At 39.0% G+C, this 17,584-nt stretch overlaps 2 protein-coding genes across 2 annotated transcripts; one reads left to right on the top strand and one right to left on the bottom strand.

The window, feature by feature from the left end:
• Positions 1-11: 11 nt before the first annotated feature.
• Positions 12-10,252, bottom strand: LOC104445651 (THO complex subunit 1). The gene is made up of 21 exons (XM_010059558.3): positions 10,085-10,252; positions 9,649-9,732; positions 9,233-9,307; positions 8,928-9,021; positions 7,870-8,015; positions 7,711-7,782; positions 6,821-6,893; positions 6,661-6,726; positions 6,522-6,568; positions 5,604-5,675; positions 5,363-5,488; positions 5,207-5,272; positions 5,085-5,126; positions 4,845-4,961; positions 4,658-4,740; positions 3,498-3,564; positions 2,085-2,156; positions 1,621-1,671; positions 1,433-1,492; positions 1,192-1,341; positions 12-519 (listed from the first exon to the last, which is right to left on the bottom strand). Exons 1-21 carry the CDS (start codon positions 10,085-10,087, stop codon positions 259-261), a joined length of 1,827 nt encoding a protein of 608 aa, XP_010057860.1. The 5' UTR covers positions 10,088-10,252; the 3' UTR covers positions 12-258.
• Positions 10,253-11,683: 1,431 nt separating this feature from the next.
• LOC104445652 lies at positions 11,684-16,509 on the top strand. Its single transcript, XM_010059559.3, is given in 4 exon segments — positions 11,684-11,976; positions 11,978-12,253; positions 15,398-15,571; positions 16,023-16,509. Coding segments are annotated over 4 exon segments (654 nt in total). The 5' UTR covers positions 11,684-11,868; the 3' UTR covers positions 16,119-16,509.
• The last annotated feature ends 1,075 nt before the right edge of the window (positions 16,510-17,584 follow it).

Below are 17,584 nucleotides of genomic sequence, written 5' to 3'. Positions count from 1 at the left end.
TCAAAAAGTTATTTCCTGGGAATTATATTTACAGTTCCCACCAAACTCAGCTAATTTCATTTGACTAGCCTCTGAAGATGGAAAGGCTGGATAAATTACAAAGTTGTTGTCAGCTACAAGAATATTGATGATGCCTATGCGTCGCAGCTGAAGTTTCCTACTACATTTCTCACACTTAAATGCTAAAAAGGCTCTTAACTCCTCGCCTAGTAAAACTGAAGATATATAACTCTGCAAAGTAGACCTCTTCCCTTGCACTCATCCTACTGTATCTAGATCAACTTCAGCATCTGTCTCTCCATCCACCGTTCCTGCTTCTGCTTCGGCATCCGCTTCCAACTGCCCTGGCTCTGGGCCTATTTCTGTGTCCGAGCCCTGCTTCAGATGTTCATCTGGCGGGGTACCACCTTGGGAATCATTGACAGCTGCAGCAGCCGTTGGGTCTGTGTCCATTGGTGTTGCTGTTGCTTCAAGATCCCCTCTTGTACCTTCATCATTCTCACTTGCCGGTGTAGCAATCTTCCCACATAGAACATAGAGAAGAGGCAATATGAGTACAAATAAAAGAATATAAAATAGCTAAGTAAATGTGAAGGTTCAACCATCTACATGCATGCCCATTCCTCATGTTTTTTTCTTCCTTTCTGAATTCTGAAGTATAAAATAAGTATATATCACAGCTTTACCACAATTTCTAAAACCACTAGAGAATCCAGCATTTATCAATTTAAAGCTGATTTGAGGTTATCAATCGAAAGCCATACCTAAACAGGATGCCATAATTTCTCTTTGGATAAACCTAAGATTGTCATAAACCACTGCCCTACGCAATCCCATTCACCAAGTGATGATGAGTATAACCACTTCAAGTACAAAATCACTGTGACCTTTCTCGAAAATTTAGCCACATGCCACAGGATGACTCCTCGTTATGCTTGGCAAAGCATATCATATCACATCTGAAGCTCTTGCTCCTTCCATCACATACCAACCAAAGTTCTAAAGAGACTCATGTCTTTCGGTAACAACAAAAGGGAACACATTTAGATTACTTTTGACTACAAGTCTTCTTTGCATGTGATTTAACAGGGGCTTAGTCTGAAAGTGACATCCAATATACAAGAAACACAAGCCATTGTGTACATGCCCTTCAAAAAAATTTGCTATCATTTCTTTTATGATCTAGTGTACCTGATTTTCTTCAGCTTGCTGAGGAGTAATCTTTGTTTCTTCCTTCTTAGCGCGTTTGGATCTCTCATTTGGCTTAGCTTGATACTTCGAGCGAACAGTGGTTGGCAAGAGTTCAAGGGGCACAACCCCTTCAATGCCATGGTCAGTGAACTACAAGGACATCCACAGGATACTTTTGTTACTGAGAGCATAATACAAATATATGACAAAGCTATTGTAAAGTTCAATCAGGTCATCATACTCGAGAAAACCCTTCCAAATCCTGCCGAGCCGAAAAACGAAGACCTTTCCAACAATATACCTGCATCAAGTTCAGCAAGTTTTCAATGATGAAATCATCAGAGGGACCTTGGAGAGCAAACAATGCACCAAAACGGGATCTTTCCACCCAAAAAGAGATGAAACGAAATTAAGGGATACAAGTTTTACCCGATTATTCTTGTGATGATAATCATCTTCTATTCCACTTGATTCATCCATCTGCATTCACATAAGGAAGCCCACATCTCGATAATTTACTACTTCAAACGAATGAAAATCTAAGGATCCGTTTGAAGAAAAACTACTTCCGGGAAATTGTCTTTCCATTTCCCGGTGTTTGGATGACCGAAAATTAATTGATGCATTAAACATGTTTTCCATAAATCGAAAACAACAAAGCTTAGATTGGGTGAAAATAACTTCCCCTTTTAGCAAGAAGGAATCACTTTCGCTAAACCACAAACAAATGAAAACTAACCATTTTCCTTGAAAATGATTTCGATGAAAAATTCCTTTATTGTGAAGTTTTTAGTTAAACAAATGCATCCTGAAGAAACATCTGTATGAAAATCTTTCCAGAGCTTAATAATAATGGAAGAAGATATAAATGCACCAACATATCCAGGACTTACATCTCCGGCCAAGGGTTTCCAGTACTCCATGACAGCAGGAGTTCGGACACGTTGAGGATCAGTCAATGCATTCTTGACAGGTCAAAAAGAAGAGTAGTTATTATTTGATAAGCAGGAAAGATAAATCTATTAAAATATGGCATTTTGTAATCCACGTCCTTTTGTAAGAATTTTCCATGATCAGAAGCTTATTTACATCATGGCACGGTATTGACTTGACATTGACACAATATTCAACAGTTTAGAATTTGTAGCTTTATAAGTCGATGCATGTCCGTTAAAATGGACAGTAGCTCACAGATGGTAGAGCCATGCCATTTCAGAATTTTATTCAAATTCCAAAAAGATGAAATCACTCACTTTCCAGATGCTGATACTAGATATATGGTAAATAATGATGCCACAGGAAACAGAACAAAGTAAAAAATAAATTGTAAGTTCCTGAATTAAGCACCAAAATCTCTCTTCAAAGAAATTGAAGGGAAAGACCACTGTATCTTCCATTAATAGTGCCTCTTTTGAAAATATAGGCCCATTTTGCATAGAGTAATTATGTCTTTTCACCAAAACCTTAGAGTGCTGGTAAGTCTTCAATTATAGTGTTTGAAAGGATTAAAAGCTACGTGACTACTGATATAACGATGTGCATCTTCATAAAATGATGTGCGTGTTAATAGTATCTCAAAACTTCATACTCCAGATTATGTTACACTTTAAGGTATGAGGATGTCAGGATACAAAATTCATAATAATTTCAGCATCTCTCAGTTAGCATCTGTGGGATCCTGGAGACTACCGTTTACATATAAAAGGAGGGTATCTGCACAGCACACACTAATATTCTTTCATCCTTGTTGCATAATGCATACTGGCAGATCTTCCTCACAAAGAATGTGACAATTTGTGCTTCATTTCATACTTCAATTATTCAATCTTTCAAAAATAAGGGAGATAACTTCTTTTGCTCTTAGACTTCATGAAAACCAATCTCATAAGCAGTGTTTTACACTCCAATTAGTGTTTCAACCAGTAACCAATTGACCCACTGAGTTAATCATTTATTTACAGACATTCATTTTCAAAATTGACCAAAGTCAGAGAGTTGGCTGGGTAGCATAAGTCATACTAAGCACAAATTTGGGAGGCCAGCAACCCAAGTTTGATGCAGAATAACAACTGACTCCAACATTCCAGTAAATGGCATGGCTCACATTTATGACCATTCACTATTTGATATAAACCAGACCAAACAATGTCCACTTCCCAGTACACCATTTTCATAGCAGGAAAACTAAATAACATTATAAAAAGGTGAAAAAATATTGCAGCAGAAGCTGTGATGAATGATATATCATGAAAAACAAGTTAACTTACGGCGTAAAAGAAATCTTAGAGATATTGAATATAACATACTGGATTCTGATCAGCCCACTTCCACAACTGCGACAGCTCCTTATTTCCTAGTCTCCACCTGGGTCTTCTGAAAGATTTGTAGGAAGCAAAATTCTTTAATAATATGACTTTGTAAACAAAATTATGGGTTTATACAGTAACAGTACTCGTAGGCACAATCATTGCACATGTATATCCAATGCAACAAGATGGAGAAACGAATGATTACATCCTTCGCTATTCTAACATAGCTCAATGAAGAACATGCACAATCCATACGATCTCCTTCCAAGGCATAATCAGTTATGCCTGAACAGCAGGACTGCTGTCCCAATTAGATACAGGCTAGCTGATAAGTAACAGAAGATTAGGAAGCAACTAAGTTTGGTACATCTAATAGAAGAGAAACCTTAAAAATATGTAAGTTTTAAGAAACTAAGTGATGATATTTTGGCAAGGTTATTGTGTTCACTTTCTTTGGTGTTCCCAATCTCATGCTGGTACAGCATTTCATGGCCTTTCTCTATAAAAAATAAAAAGATCTACACAGAGTCTATATTGAGTCATTGTATAGAAGTTACTGTACTCTCGTTTCTTCAAATTTGTTCCAAGAAGAAACAATTCTCACAATGCTAATTAACTAAGTTAGGTACATCCAATAGATGAGAAACCTTAAAAATATATAAGGGTTAAGAAACTAAATGATATTTCCCATGAGGTTATTATGTTTACTATCTTTGGTGTTCTAATCTCATGCTAGTAAAGCACCTCACGGCCTTTTCTCTATAAAAAATGAAAAGAGCTGCTCAAAGTCTATATTGACTCGTTGGTATAGGAGTTACTGTCTTCTTGTTTCTTCAACTGTGTTCCAAGAAGAAACAATTCACACAATGTTAATCAAGTGTGCTTAGTGTCTCTTTTTCTTTTTCTTTTTTTCTTTTTTCTTTTGGCTCTTCACAGGGATCAGCCCTGTGAACTATAATTACCAAACGCCCCCCACCCAAAGAAAGAAAAAAAGAACACCACACGGACCCTGAAGGTCTTCACTTCTTCTTTTTGCTTCCTGCAACTGAAACTTGAAGCAAGTATACAGAGCAAACTAATAAGTAATCAGGTCATCAGGTCAGTCTCCAAGGAATATTTCCTCTAGAACACTGGGAAAATCATGCAAAATGGCATACCTTTTTCTGGTACCATCTTGTATGGTCTTCTTCTCCATTGGTTGTTTCTCAAAAGGTGGGCAACCATCACGCTTCCACCAAACCTGAGAGCAGATATATATGGAACAACCAAGACACATAAAAGTCACAATACTTCGAAATAATACTACAAGCATACTCTGAGAGAGAGAGAGAGAGATGTGCTCACCCAGTTCTTTTCTCGTTCTAGTATATGCTCAATCTTTTTAAGAAAATCTTTGCCTCTCGGCGGAGTCATTTCTAGCAGATTCTTAACGCGATCCTCACAAGATTTTATTTCTTCTTTCTGGAAGGGGGAAGAGTTCAAGTCTTTCAAAGAGTTAGGCCTACATAATTCTGATAAAGAAAGTACAAAGGAGTTAAAGAATGCTATCTAAATTCTAAACCTATTATGGAGGAAAGCACTAACCATGCTTTCAGAGGGCAAATCCTTCTCATTCTTTCCAGGGGACTAAGCAATAAAAGTACAGTTAGCATGCTCCCTCAAATATATAGGTGAGTCACGAAAACAAAGCTTGAGGTGATCTTTACCCTTAGATAGTCAAACAAGATGAGGCACTGAACAAGAATATGGCGACGAAAACTTGGATCTTTTAACTGTAGCCAAAAAAGAGAGGACGTTAAGAGTGAATTCATTGAATTAAACTTTTGCATGTTAATGCAGGTTCACTTTGATACAACACTCACTTCCAGACCCATAAGTTTACTACTTGTTAGATACTTTATGCCAAAATTTGCTGCCTCTTCCTCCATATTAATGGCGTCTCCCTCCTCATCGCTTAATGGCTGAGCTTCAAAGGTACTGAAAACAACCTGAGAGAATGCAAGGAAGAACACGTATAATGAGGTAACTGACAAGTGGAATGGTAAATCCCATAATAAAAGGAAAGAAGTTTGATATTTAGATAGGTCTTTGTACACATCTCACCATTAGACTGGATGTGAATTTCTGCCACTTTGTAGGAGCATTAATTAATGAAGGAGGGTTGCAAAAACACTCCTACAAACAAAGTAGCACCATTGCTTTAGCACCAGAACAGAAAACCATGAATTAAGATGGAAACGATTCCTAATCCAAAAGCCAAGGTTGAAAACCGTTGGATAGAGAAGCCTGACAGGCGTACGAACTTCAACAAAACTCATGCTATGATAGTCATATAAAATTGTAACCTTATACATATAAAGCAACTCCATTTAAAAAGAATGCTGGCCCATCAAGGAAACTGGTACAAAAAAATCTAAAAGATGGTGGAGTATTAGACAGGTGAGACACAAAGTGCTACCAACATTCCATCAAACTTCAATCCATAAGAACTGCCCCCTTTTAGCTTAATAACAAATATAAGAAGTTCCAGAAACTATGCATCACACAATATTAAGTTAATAGGTGTAGATTACAGGCAAATGCACATGGTTCTAGCTTGTTCTCTCTTGGCAAATTACGAGCATATCTTAGAGGGGGATTGCCCTCACTAAGAGCATCATCCTATCTTGATATTCATTGAATTTTAAGTGAAGAGAAAAAGGAGTTTCTTGTTCTCATGTCAAGCTGCTGAACATAGCTTAGACAACCCTGTTCTACTAATTTTTGGACACATATTGTTATGCGTCACTTTGTGCATAATTTCAACTTCACTAGCTTCCTTTTGCTTACATTACTTCTCCCTATTTGGACACGAACCATATGTACACCCTGCAGACTAGGTTTTGTACCTACCTATGTCAACCCCTACTCCAATTCCATCCCTCCGTAAGTAAGTACATTGGAAAAGCCAAAAGGTTCTATATTCCTGCCTTAGTCATTATGCTTGCTTATGCAAATTGAAAACACTATTACAGTACATACCTGTAAACTCCAGAAGGTTTTATAGAAGTTGAAGTCAACGGATATGCCTGAAAACAAGAAATTTTGTTCAAATTCACCTGAAGGAGGATGCTTTTCCATTATTAATGAAAAATGGACAATTCGAAATTGATTTCAGTACCAGCAGGAGGATCTTTTTCATAGCTTGTTTCATTTGATGTGTTGAAAACTCCTTTGATATTTACAGCTGAAGACATTATTAGAAGCAACAGAAATCAAATGACTATCAACAGCAACAATCACGTCGAAAGCATTCGTCTTGAATAGGAAAGGGATAATACCTGAACGCTCCGAAAGTGGAAAGAAGTGAGCCAGAAACATGAGAATACGTCCACAAAAGACCACATCATTTGCCTTGATATCAAAGAATAGATGGATAAGTCAAAAAATTAAACAACCCTAATATAGAAAAATGTCTTAAGAACATTATTTGCTGACCACACTACACTTCTGATAAATCAAGAACCATACTCTCTCAGCATACATGACCATTTCTTCCCAGTAAATAAATTGAAAAGCTTTTTCCTACAGGGAAGAAATGGTCGAGTATGCTTTAACTATCGGCAATGTCCAAATTTTCGACCTTCACAGACTAATTGCTAATGAATGTTGAAAAGGCATGGTCGCTAGCTTCTACCCCATACAGTTTATACATAAGAATATCTTTCCCTTTCTAATAAGTTACTCAAAAATTTCACCACAGATCAAGGTAGCATCATGGATCTGCCCCATCAAGAAATGACAAAATAAAATAAATCCAGACTAGCAAAATTGTCATCACCTCTCCTACTATGAGGCAGACCTTTATATACAGTATTACGGATGTTTTCCATAGGAACACAGTCCCCATGGACAACAAGAAGTACCTCAACGAAATAGTCCTAAAAATATTATTGCAGCAGGTGCAGTTCCTTTATGGTAGCACAAGCTCAATGAACAACATAAATTTATCACCATATCTCTTAAAGGGCAAAAAGAAAGAAGATATAAGAACAAGAAAGCCATCATAAGAAGGATTAAAATGCAAGAGACGACAATTAGAATGGAGGAGGGACTCACTAGCATGACAAGAAATTGTTAACTTCTAAGTTTCCAACAAATAAGTGTCCAACTGTCACTATGTGCTCATACTTGAGACTATTTAGAGGACATGGAGAGTGAATCATGATACCTTTGATAGTCGACGAAGAAGTTGATTGCATGTTCTCAACATGACGAGTTTTCCACGAGCAAACAGCTCTTGCTGGATCATATTGAAATGATTGATCGTTAAAGAAGCAAAAAAGGTCAGAAGGTAATCCAAAGGTTAATTCAAGAAAAGAATACTTGCCTTCCCCAATATATCCTGTTTACTCTCAATATAACCAAAGATATCTTTGCAGTTCCTCATTGTGGACATTTCAGTCAAGTCTTCTAGCAGTTGAAATATCATGCCACCCTCAATATGCTCTTTCTCACAAAGATACAGCACAATGTCTAGCAAACACCGGAAAGACAGAGTCAAGAAAAGAACAAGCAAGAATTTGCCTCCAGTTCTGGCTGCATGGATGCACACCCAGACCAAGCTAGAAAATTGTGACACCAGAGCATTCTAAGAAAGACTAAGCTGTGGTTGCCCTGCTTAGAGGCTAGCAAGACTGAAATTGCCATGATCTAAACAACAAAAACAGACCAGAAGAAAGTGGGCTCTTCCCAAGCAATTCAAACAAAAGAACCCAGCATATAGTATTCAAAAGAGAATTTGCATCACAAAACAGTGGACCAACAACATATCTGGGAGAATATCATTTTCATCACCCTCATGGCTCCAACTGATCTTCCAATAATAATATTTGCACAGTAAACTCAAGCCCAATAGAAATATCCATCACAAGTGATGAGGGAAAATTTCCAACTTCTGGAAGAGCAAGCTTGCTTTTAAAATTTCTAATTATATGTCAGGAGATGACAAGAATTCCATTTCATTAACACAGTTAAAAGTCACCAAACAGCTTTTAAAGCTTTTTAAAATATTCAACTACAAGCCAACAGAGAAGGTACCACTGAAGAGTCAATACAACAGGATAAGGTTTGACCTTAGACTTCTTCATTATTCAACCAAAACTTCACTTGTGCTTGCAGCATATTAACCCCTCAAGCCTTGGTTTACTCAGCAATTCTTTTTAACATTTTCCTTTAATACAAGCCACTCAATTCACCTGATATTCCCATTTGACCATATTCTCTGTGTTACAGAATTCATGATTTCTCCAGCACAACAGAGACAAATCAATAACCCCACATAGATGACTGACCATCAGATTACAATATGCAAATATAAGTATGAAACTTAATTTAACAAGACTCAAAATTTATACAAAATTTTAGCACGAATTATCCTCCAAGTACCAAGAAGTCGGGGAACATGTCCTTGAGTTATTTCGCTCTCATCAACCGATTGGCCATGCTGCATTATTGGCTCTCCTGATTGTACAGCAGCTGCCTGTCAATTACACCAGAATAGATATTCTGTCATCCAAGAGTAAGTGGCATTGAAGAGCAGAAACTGGCAAACTGTCTCAACTACTTAGGTTGCGTGTAATGGCTTTAAAATTCCTTCCCAAACCTCTGGATACAAGCTATAGATGATAGCATGTGTTTGAAATAGTGTTGCAAAAGAAACCAACAAACAAGCAGCAGAAGTTTAACCATACCACCAGCTCCTGAAGCAATGCCCGAAGAATATTTTCGAGCAGCTGATTCTCATCTTGTGCCAATTTTGTTTGTTTCTGTCCACAAAATAATCAGGCTCAGAAACTGAGGGAAAAACAGATACTTGTTAAATGCAGGTGTAAAGTAAAATCAGAAAAAGGCATTCTACACTCAATCATATTAAATTCAAAGACATTAGTTACGTGCTAAAGTATCACTAGGCAATGGGCACGTTCGAGATATCAATAGGACCACAGGGTTTCATTCACTTGTGCTCAAAATACAGAACCACAGAACTCGTAAAGACAATCAAATGAAATGTAATAAACAGCAACGAAGCAACAAGCATGGCACCTCGTGGCATGTCTGCTGGTGAGATCATGAAGAAGGATAATCCAGCTCTAGATAAGTGAAATACCTGAGGTTTTATAACTTCTTGAACTGTCGAAAGAGCAAAATTCTCCGGTGGTCCAGGCTTAAGTATGGCCCTCCTGAACACTTCCTGGACAATCAAGACAACCCATTTCAAGATAAGCAAATCAACAAGCAAAACACTTTGAATTACGCCTCGACATGCCAAAGCTTGCACATTCATAAGAAATTTGCATCTAGCTCAATTCAATCGGTAAACTCCAGTGCAAAATAATCGATAGATATCATCTCCCCACCCATCGTCCCATTCAAATGCGAGCTTCTGCCAAGCTCCGACGCATCCGAATCACGACTTTTAGAATTCGAACCATTCAATATATAGCATTAGCTACTAATTTGATCTCAGTTTCGCAGTACGATAAAGAAACGACAAATCGAAATTCATTCATCCGATCGTGAACTTGGGAGTATCAACTATCAACCATTTCAGTCAATGTCACTGCCGCCGCCGCCGCCGCCGCCGCCGCCGCCGAATCTCCGCCGTTGGCCGGAGAGCGAGGCCGAGGTTGTGCGATGGACAAGGAAGGAGAGGCTTCTCCTGGTTCGCCTTTTGCCCTAACGGTGAACTGGAAGAGAGAGGGAGTGTCTCGTTCCTAGACCAGCCAGGAGGAAGGGTGGGGAAAGAAAAGGGGGAAATTGCAAATGCAGTCCCTGTATTATCGCCCAATTCGGTTTTGGTCCCTGTAGTATTCTCCTGTGACCAATTGAGGACGGATATGTTTTCTCCGACCCAAAGAAATTTCAAATTAATATGTCCACGCCACATTTTTCACAAATGAATCTTTCTATCTTAAAAATTTTCAAGCCAGTACGCCCATGATAAACCTATCAAAAGCTTAGGATGAAATTAAGGCAAAAATTAAGGATTTTAGCATATTTTCCGATCTCAATTCATTTTTCTTGAGATACATATTTTTCAAAACGACGTTATCGAGCAAACTCGTTTATGTTGAACTTTCACATTCGACCCACACCGGCCGTTGCAGCGTGGATGGTAGATCCTTTGTCCTCTACCGAGGAGGCCAAGGTTCGAAGCCCCTGCGAAACAGGGAGACTGAAGCGTTGTGTAGTAAGTTAAGCGTGGCGTCGGGGTGGTGGTTTCCCGCTAGCGACATCTGGGGGTTTTATGTGGCGGCTGTAGGCCAAAGCGGTTCCTCCAGCAACAAAAAAAAAATATGAAAAATAAGTTTTGCCACAGATGTATAAATTTGGGATCTTCTATTGCATGAAAATTAGTCTAAGATTAAAATATGGCATGAAAATACTATTTTAGAATTATTGACAACACTAAAACAAAGTGAGAGAATATACGAAGCATAGAGCGGAGAGCATCTCTATCTTGATAATCAGGTTAATTGTTGATAAGAATCACATACCATTTTTTCATACAATCTCAATTTCATCATATCATAACCTTCTATACTTTATTTTAAGTGACAATCATCTTTTGCCAGTTAATACTATATTATTATTTCAGTTCGCAACACCTAAAAATGAAATATATAGCAAAGACTCACGTATAGTGCTGGGGCCTTACGAGAAAAAATTGTAAATACTATTATGAATATTTTTAACAATCAATAGGTTAAACTTGTTATTATTAGACACGCCATATGTGGGAACTTACTTTTTTTCCCGGGGCCTTATGATAAAAAAATTATAAATATTTTTAACAATCAATAGGTTAAACTTATTTTTTAATGGAAATTACAAAATTAGACACACCATATGAGGGAACTTACTGTTTTTCCTAAAATGAGAAGTTACCGGAAACGGTAAGAAAATAGCTAACACAGTCGATATGCAACGACGATTCAAAAAAAGCATCAACGCGTCGCGTCTCGGTCAGCGATTTTGAAATCCGCCACCCAATCTACGGCCGCGATCTCCCAAGCGGGCGTAGCCGAGACAGTCAACCTCTTCTGCGGCCAGGATCCGATCTCCCGGCGCGCGCGCAGCCTAGGCGGCGCTCCACCGGATCCTCACTCCGCCTCTTCGAGGAGAAAGAGAAAACGAGAGACGCCATCCTCTGTAGAGAGAGAGAGAGAAGCAGCCGGAAAGAGACGAACCTCATTCGTCCGCGCACGGCGAGAGCACCCGCGATTCGCTGCACCGGAATCCGCCCCCGAACCTCCCGGATCGGGCCGCCGCCGCCGACGCCGACGCGGACCCGAACTCGATCCGCCAGCGCCGCCGCCGCCCGTCCATGGAGGGAGTCGGGGCGCGGCTGGGCCGGTCCTCCACGCGGTACGGCCCCGCCACGGTCTTCACCGGGCCCGTGAGGAAGTGGAAGAAGAAGTGGGTCCACGTCCCCGTCCGGCGCCTCCGCCTCCGCCGCCGCCGCCGCCGCCGCCGCGGCAGCCGCAGCCGCAGCCGCAGCCTCGAACGGCGCCGCGGCGGCCGGCGGCGGCAACGCCTCGCATCTGGTCCTGTATAAGTGGACGCCGATTACGCAGAGCGGCAATACCAACGGCGGCGGCGGGAACAGCAATAGCGTTAGCGGCAACGGTGTCGATAAGAGCTCGACGAACGGCGACGCTGCTGCTGCTGCGGAGGAGCCACCGCCGCGGCGTAAATTCAAGTACATTCCGGTATGGAGGCGACAGATCGCTGCACAACTGTAGTTTTGGTGTTCAGTGCTTTCGTTTGTTTGATTTTCCGCGAAAAGTTGGGAATTGATGGGAGAAAGAAAATTTTACAAGCTTTCGTATATGCTGCATTCTTAATGTCAATGGGTTTCGCATCAAAATCTCAAATGGGAATCGCGTGGTTATCTCTGTCAAAATTAGCTTGAAGTGAGAAATTTTATATATTTTCCGTGGGTAATCTGAAATTTTACCTGTTTCTTTTGGGATTTATGTCAATATTAATTGGGCAGTATTCCTTTGAGATTGTCCGAAAATGTCTATAGACTAGTTGGAACTGTGGATTTTGTTGTCTTGGTTTTGATTGTTGGAGTGGTTGGTTGACAGTAGTTGTAGTTTAAATTTTGCAATGAGGTTGGATCGTCATACTGGACACATAGGTGTAGACTAGTGATGGGTTAACAATGGACGAAATGCAAGTACATACTCACTTGATGTGTGGGAATTGATTGGTAAGGGTTTGGATTTAGAAACTGGCAAAGAAAGGTGACTTGAGCCTGTACCCTTGTTGTTTGTTCTGGGGGCCAAAGAAAAATGTCATGATATAAGCTAGACAAGGAAAGATCGAAGTATTGATGGAGCACATGTGACAATTTAGGCATCCAAAGTTAACCTTCAGTGTTTTAAAGAAACAGTTATACTAGTGATGTCAAAGCTTGATTTTAGGTATAGGTGATGTCAAAGAAAGCAGAGAAAGTTCCCCCTTTTTTTGTGGAGAAAGCAAGACAGTTGATTTATGCTGGAATATGCTATTCTTACTGTAATGACAACAATTTTTCAGTCATGAGCACATTATGTCTCATGTTTCTGCATTCGTGTTCATTTTTCGATTCTCTTGGAATGTTCAGGACAAATTACTTTGATGTCTGATTAAGCTTTATTTTCTCTATTTTTACTGGTAACATGATACTGCTGATTGTACTTGATTTGTAAAAGTTCTTTTCTTTTTTTTTTTTACCTATTTTGTGCTTATATGTGTGTGAAAGTAGGTGCTGTTGGATGAATGTTGTGCAATTATTGTAATCTTCAAGGGAACTCTATGTCTGGTAGTGAGTACATGGAAACAGGAGTTTTGGCCGACGGTTATGGTATGGAAACATCATGATTACAGAGAATGGTCCCTTTGGGGCTTTGCATCATCGCAAAAGGAAATGCCTCTGGCTTCTAGTTTATTTTGGGCAACTCTTAGCCATTGAAAGCATATACTGTTTGGACAAAAATGAAAAGCATAAAATAGACACTACTCACCAAAAGTGAAATTTTTAGTAGATAGGGATTTTAGCTTGAAGTATAGACACTCCTCACCTGAAATCAGAATTTCAGTAGATAGGGATCTCAGAAAGCTTCATTCCTCATTGGTTTTTTAATGGAGGTCGTAGGTGCTAGATCTTGTTGGAGAGAATGCTTCAAACCCTACAGATCTCTTTGAAGGATCTCAAGTTTTATGATGATGCATTCTAAAGGGAATTATGTGTGTTACTGGTTGCTACAAAATGACTGTAATGACCATATTGGACCAAATTATTTGAGCAGATACAAATAGGAACAAGTATGAGATTTTCTTGAAGAACTCTATGTATCAATCAAGAGTCTCTTCTAACATTCCCTTTGTGAGAAGCATCATCTGCAAGGATAGCTGATACCATTGAGGAAGTTCATAATACATACTTATGCCTAGAAGCTGTGCGAAATCGGTTAAATCAGTTAAATCCCGCAATTACGCCACTTATGGTGTGGAGCAGTCTGCAGCCTGAGACTTTAATTATTCAAGCATTGTTACTTTACAAGATTTTTGGTTGAGTAGATAAGATTACATGAATATACCTGAATTCATGTAGTCCATTTTGTTTTTCTTAGATGATAAAAGTAAACTGGGCAGTAGATCACCAGGGAAGCAAACAAGGACTCACCATTTTGTCAACAGAATTTTCTGCAGATAAATTAGTTGACCATCAATGCATGTGGCCAACCAACTTATTGTGACTATGCTGGTCGACTGCCAATCTCCCGCTAGTCAACCACATAGCTCCATATTGACTGAAAGTTTCTCCAATATTAGTCTAATTTTCTCAACCAACACCACTAAAACCCCATCCCACTTTTTGTCAGTTAAAATTTAAAATGCATTTGTGGGAATGTCAGACCTAATTTACCAAGTGAACGGAACAAAATATGAAGAGTCTGTCAACTAAGAAATGTAAAGTAAGAGGTCATAGGGAGAGAGCCATATTGTTGTAATGAGCAACGGTATCTTTGGGCTTTTTCCTTATAAGTTGGGGCTATAAATAGTCGTCAGTATTTTGAATTGGAAAGATAGAATCCAAGCTTTGATTGTGTCCCTTGTTTTGACTTTTGTTACCTGCGCTTAATATGCTGCTAGTCAAACTGAAGTTCCTCGTTTGATGAAATATAACTTTTGGCAACCAAGTTTAGATAGAATGAAATTTAGCGATCGATGTAAAATTAGGTGTTAAGTTGAGTGGCGAGAATGCATCTTATCCACTTTGTCTTATTTACCTTAACAACAGAAGTATATGTTAGAATGAAAAAGAGCTTTAGCTATTTCGCTTGTGAAGTTAGCTGTGCATAAGATTTTTAATGTGCCAGTTTTTGAAGATTCTTGACATCGAGTGCAGTGGCATAATAGAAGTCATCTGCAACCTCACTTGGCGGGATAAGGCTTGTTATCTTTTGTTGTTATTATTGTAGTTATTGTTTTTTGAGCAGGAAATGATTGATAAGTGTAACAAGGCATGAGATTTAATAAGAAGCTAGTGAGACCTCTGACTTGCTAGGCCCAAATTTACCATTTGAATGATTTTAGCTCATTACAAGGGATACTGATTTTGAACACCAATTTTCCATTTTCAAAGCTGAGCCTTTTCCAGGGCAATGGAGATGCTCTTTAATTTTTCCTGGTAAAGAATAGAGAGGCATCTTAGCACAATTCATTGTGCAAATCCATGCAGAAGCTGGTTTTAATCATTGTAATGGAGTTGGCTCTGTGAAGACCAATTTTTTGCAAATTATTTTATTGTGCTTGTGTTGTGGGTTTGCGTGTGGATGATTTTATTTTCTTTGTCAAGTCAGATTGCTTTACTGGAAGAAGAGAAAGATGAGGATGTAGAAATCAATGCTGCGGAAAATGTTGACGATGAAGGGAAGCCAAGTGAAGACGATCTTAGTTCAGTTGAACCAAACAACAAGAATGGTGGCTCTGATGAAAAACCAGACATCAATAACATACCAATGGAAGTGAGTGAGGTAACATGTTATGGCCATCTTGTGCTTGTTTCCTTTTTCTATCTTCTTGTTTTATCTTTTAAAGGAATAATTTAGGGAATGATAGACTTTACCTGGAAGCTTCAGGTCAGTTTGTAACTTGTATTTTTTGCTTGATCAAACAAGATTATTTGTTTCACCCATTTCTTTTGTAATCCTCCTAGGACTGAGTTCGTCAATGTGTGCAAAGAGAAAAAGAAAGAGTCGCATCAGTCAGTTTAGGCTTCCTTATCAGGTTCTTGGATACTCTGCAGTGACTTATAAACTTGTAAACATAGGCGTGGTCAGTTTTCCCTTCCTGTTGACACAACAGCCATCCCTGCTGATTAATACCACGTTTCTTGCTTTCTCTCGTAGATTCAAAAGTTTGCGTACCTATTTTGTGCAATATAAACATGTCTGTTTCCTTTTTCACTTTGTTCATACCTCTCAGGATGATAACAAAGGGGTACGGCAAGATCTGAATGAGAGCACTCTAGATTTGAGTTTGAGCTTCAAGGCAGGTGACGGGAACCATGATGTGGATTGAAAGTAAGATTGGCAGTTCAGGAAGATGTGATACGACATATCATCTCCAGTTTTCATTGGCGCAAAGAGAGAAAGCAGAGGTTTCCTTTCTTTGCGGACCCAAGCACGAGTCTACAGGACTTCCATTTTTATATGAGCTGTCAGTCTTCATCTCGGCTCTTTAACCCAACTTATCCTGAGTTCTTGATCATTCTGATCACTTCGGGCGGATGTTGTGTTTAATTTTAGTTGCTAAACATTGATTTGCATCTATTCTTTGAGTCTGGACTTGCTGGAGATGCTAACTTAAATATTAGTGGAACAAGATGCATAGTGAAACTCGACACAAAGATACCTTTGCAGCATGTATCTTTTCAAATGAAATTCGAGGATTTCATCTCAAATTTGCAGAACGAGTCGCATTTCTTTCTCTGAATATAGGGCAACGCCCACTCGCCATCACTTGTGATTTGCCTTGATCTTAGCTTTTGGAAACCTTTGAAACTTGTGCAGGTTTTCCCTTTTCCTCCTTTTCCCTTTTTGTAGTCTTGGGTTTTGTTTCCTTCTTCAAACCCCTACAGCTGCAGAAGCTTTTGAACAAAGCTTTAACGTTGTGGCTTTTCTATTGTAGTCCATTGAAGTTGATGTCACAGTTCGTACTCGGTGTTAATGAAGTGGACCCGCTTAAGTTTCCTGCCGGTGAAGGAATCCAATTCCATTTAGGGTCAATCGTGCATTGTGAATGACCAGTGGTCTTTATCAAGTTGGGCCCATTGGAGATTGTTTTATCCTTTAGAGCTACTCTATGATGGGGCCACGGATCCCAAGTTCGATTCCAACCATTTCCTTTTCTTCTCTCTCTGTCTCTCTTTCGTGTCTCAAATTTACTTGATAAGCGAGAGTACAATTTGCCAATCCATGCCAAATTATCGATCTTGCATCATTGCTATCTTCATCCTAAATCCGTGCTTGCTATTACGGTGGATTTAAGGTGTTTCATGCTCTTGGCTTTCTTGGCATCTCCTTGAGTTGCAATCCCAATTTTGGAATGGATGTGGCTTATGTATGGTTGGCCACTATATATGAAACGGTTGAAGAGAGAGAATCTACAATTTAAGAAAATAGGAAGATGTGACGTGCTCTTGTGGGGTATTGAGTAAGGCCAACTTGTTACAAATGTTCACTTTAATTAAGCCAAGAAAAAAATAATATATTGGTGATAACCATGATAACTTGGACCACCATTTATAAATCTCATTCATGCAATAACAAAAAATTCAATTATGAGATTAAAATAACACCGCAACATGATATCGCAACATGATACCTTAAGATTTAAATTCGAGAATTGAGATTCTATTATGCGAGTTATAGTCGTGTGTCATGATAGATGATCTTGAGAATCGAAACCTAAAGATAAGATACTTAAAAGGAAATCTCAAGTTCTCAACCCTAGGCCAAAGGAAAAGCTTGTTCCAACGTGGCCTA

This window comes from Eucalyptus grandis, chromosome 5, assembly GCF_016545825.1.
Source record: "Eucalyptus grandis isolate ANBG69807.140 chromosome 5, ASM1654582v1, whole genome shotgun sequence".
Taxonomy (NCBI): domain Eukaryota; kingdom Viridiplantae; phylum Streptophyta; class Magnoliopsida; order Myrtales; family Myrtaceae; genus Eucalyptus; species Eucalyptus grandis.
Note: the sequence above shows the minus strand (reverse complement) of the source record. Positions and strands in the feature narration are given on the sequence as shown.

What these genes read in the sequence shown, in the direction of transcription:
- LOC104445651 (XM_010059558.3), bottom strand. An exon ending in AAACCTTCTGGAGTTTACAG is followed by an intron (nt 5,676 to 6,521) that starts GTATGTACTGTA and finishes CTTTGTTTGTAG; the next exon opens with GAGTGTTTTTGCAACCCTCC. An exon ending in CAAGATGGTACCAGAAAAAG is followed by an intron (nt 3,565 to 4,657) that starts GTATGCCATTTT and finishes CAAATCTTTCAG; the next exon opens with AAGACCCAGGTGGAGACTAG.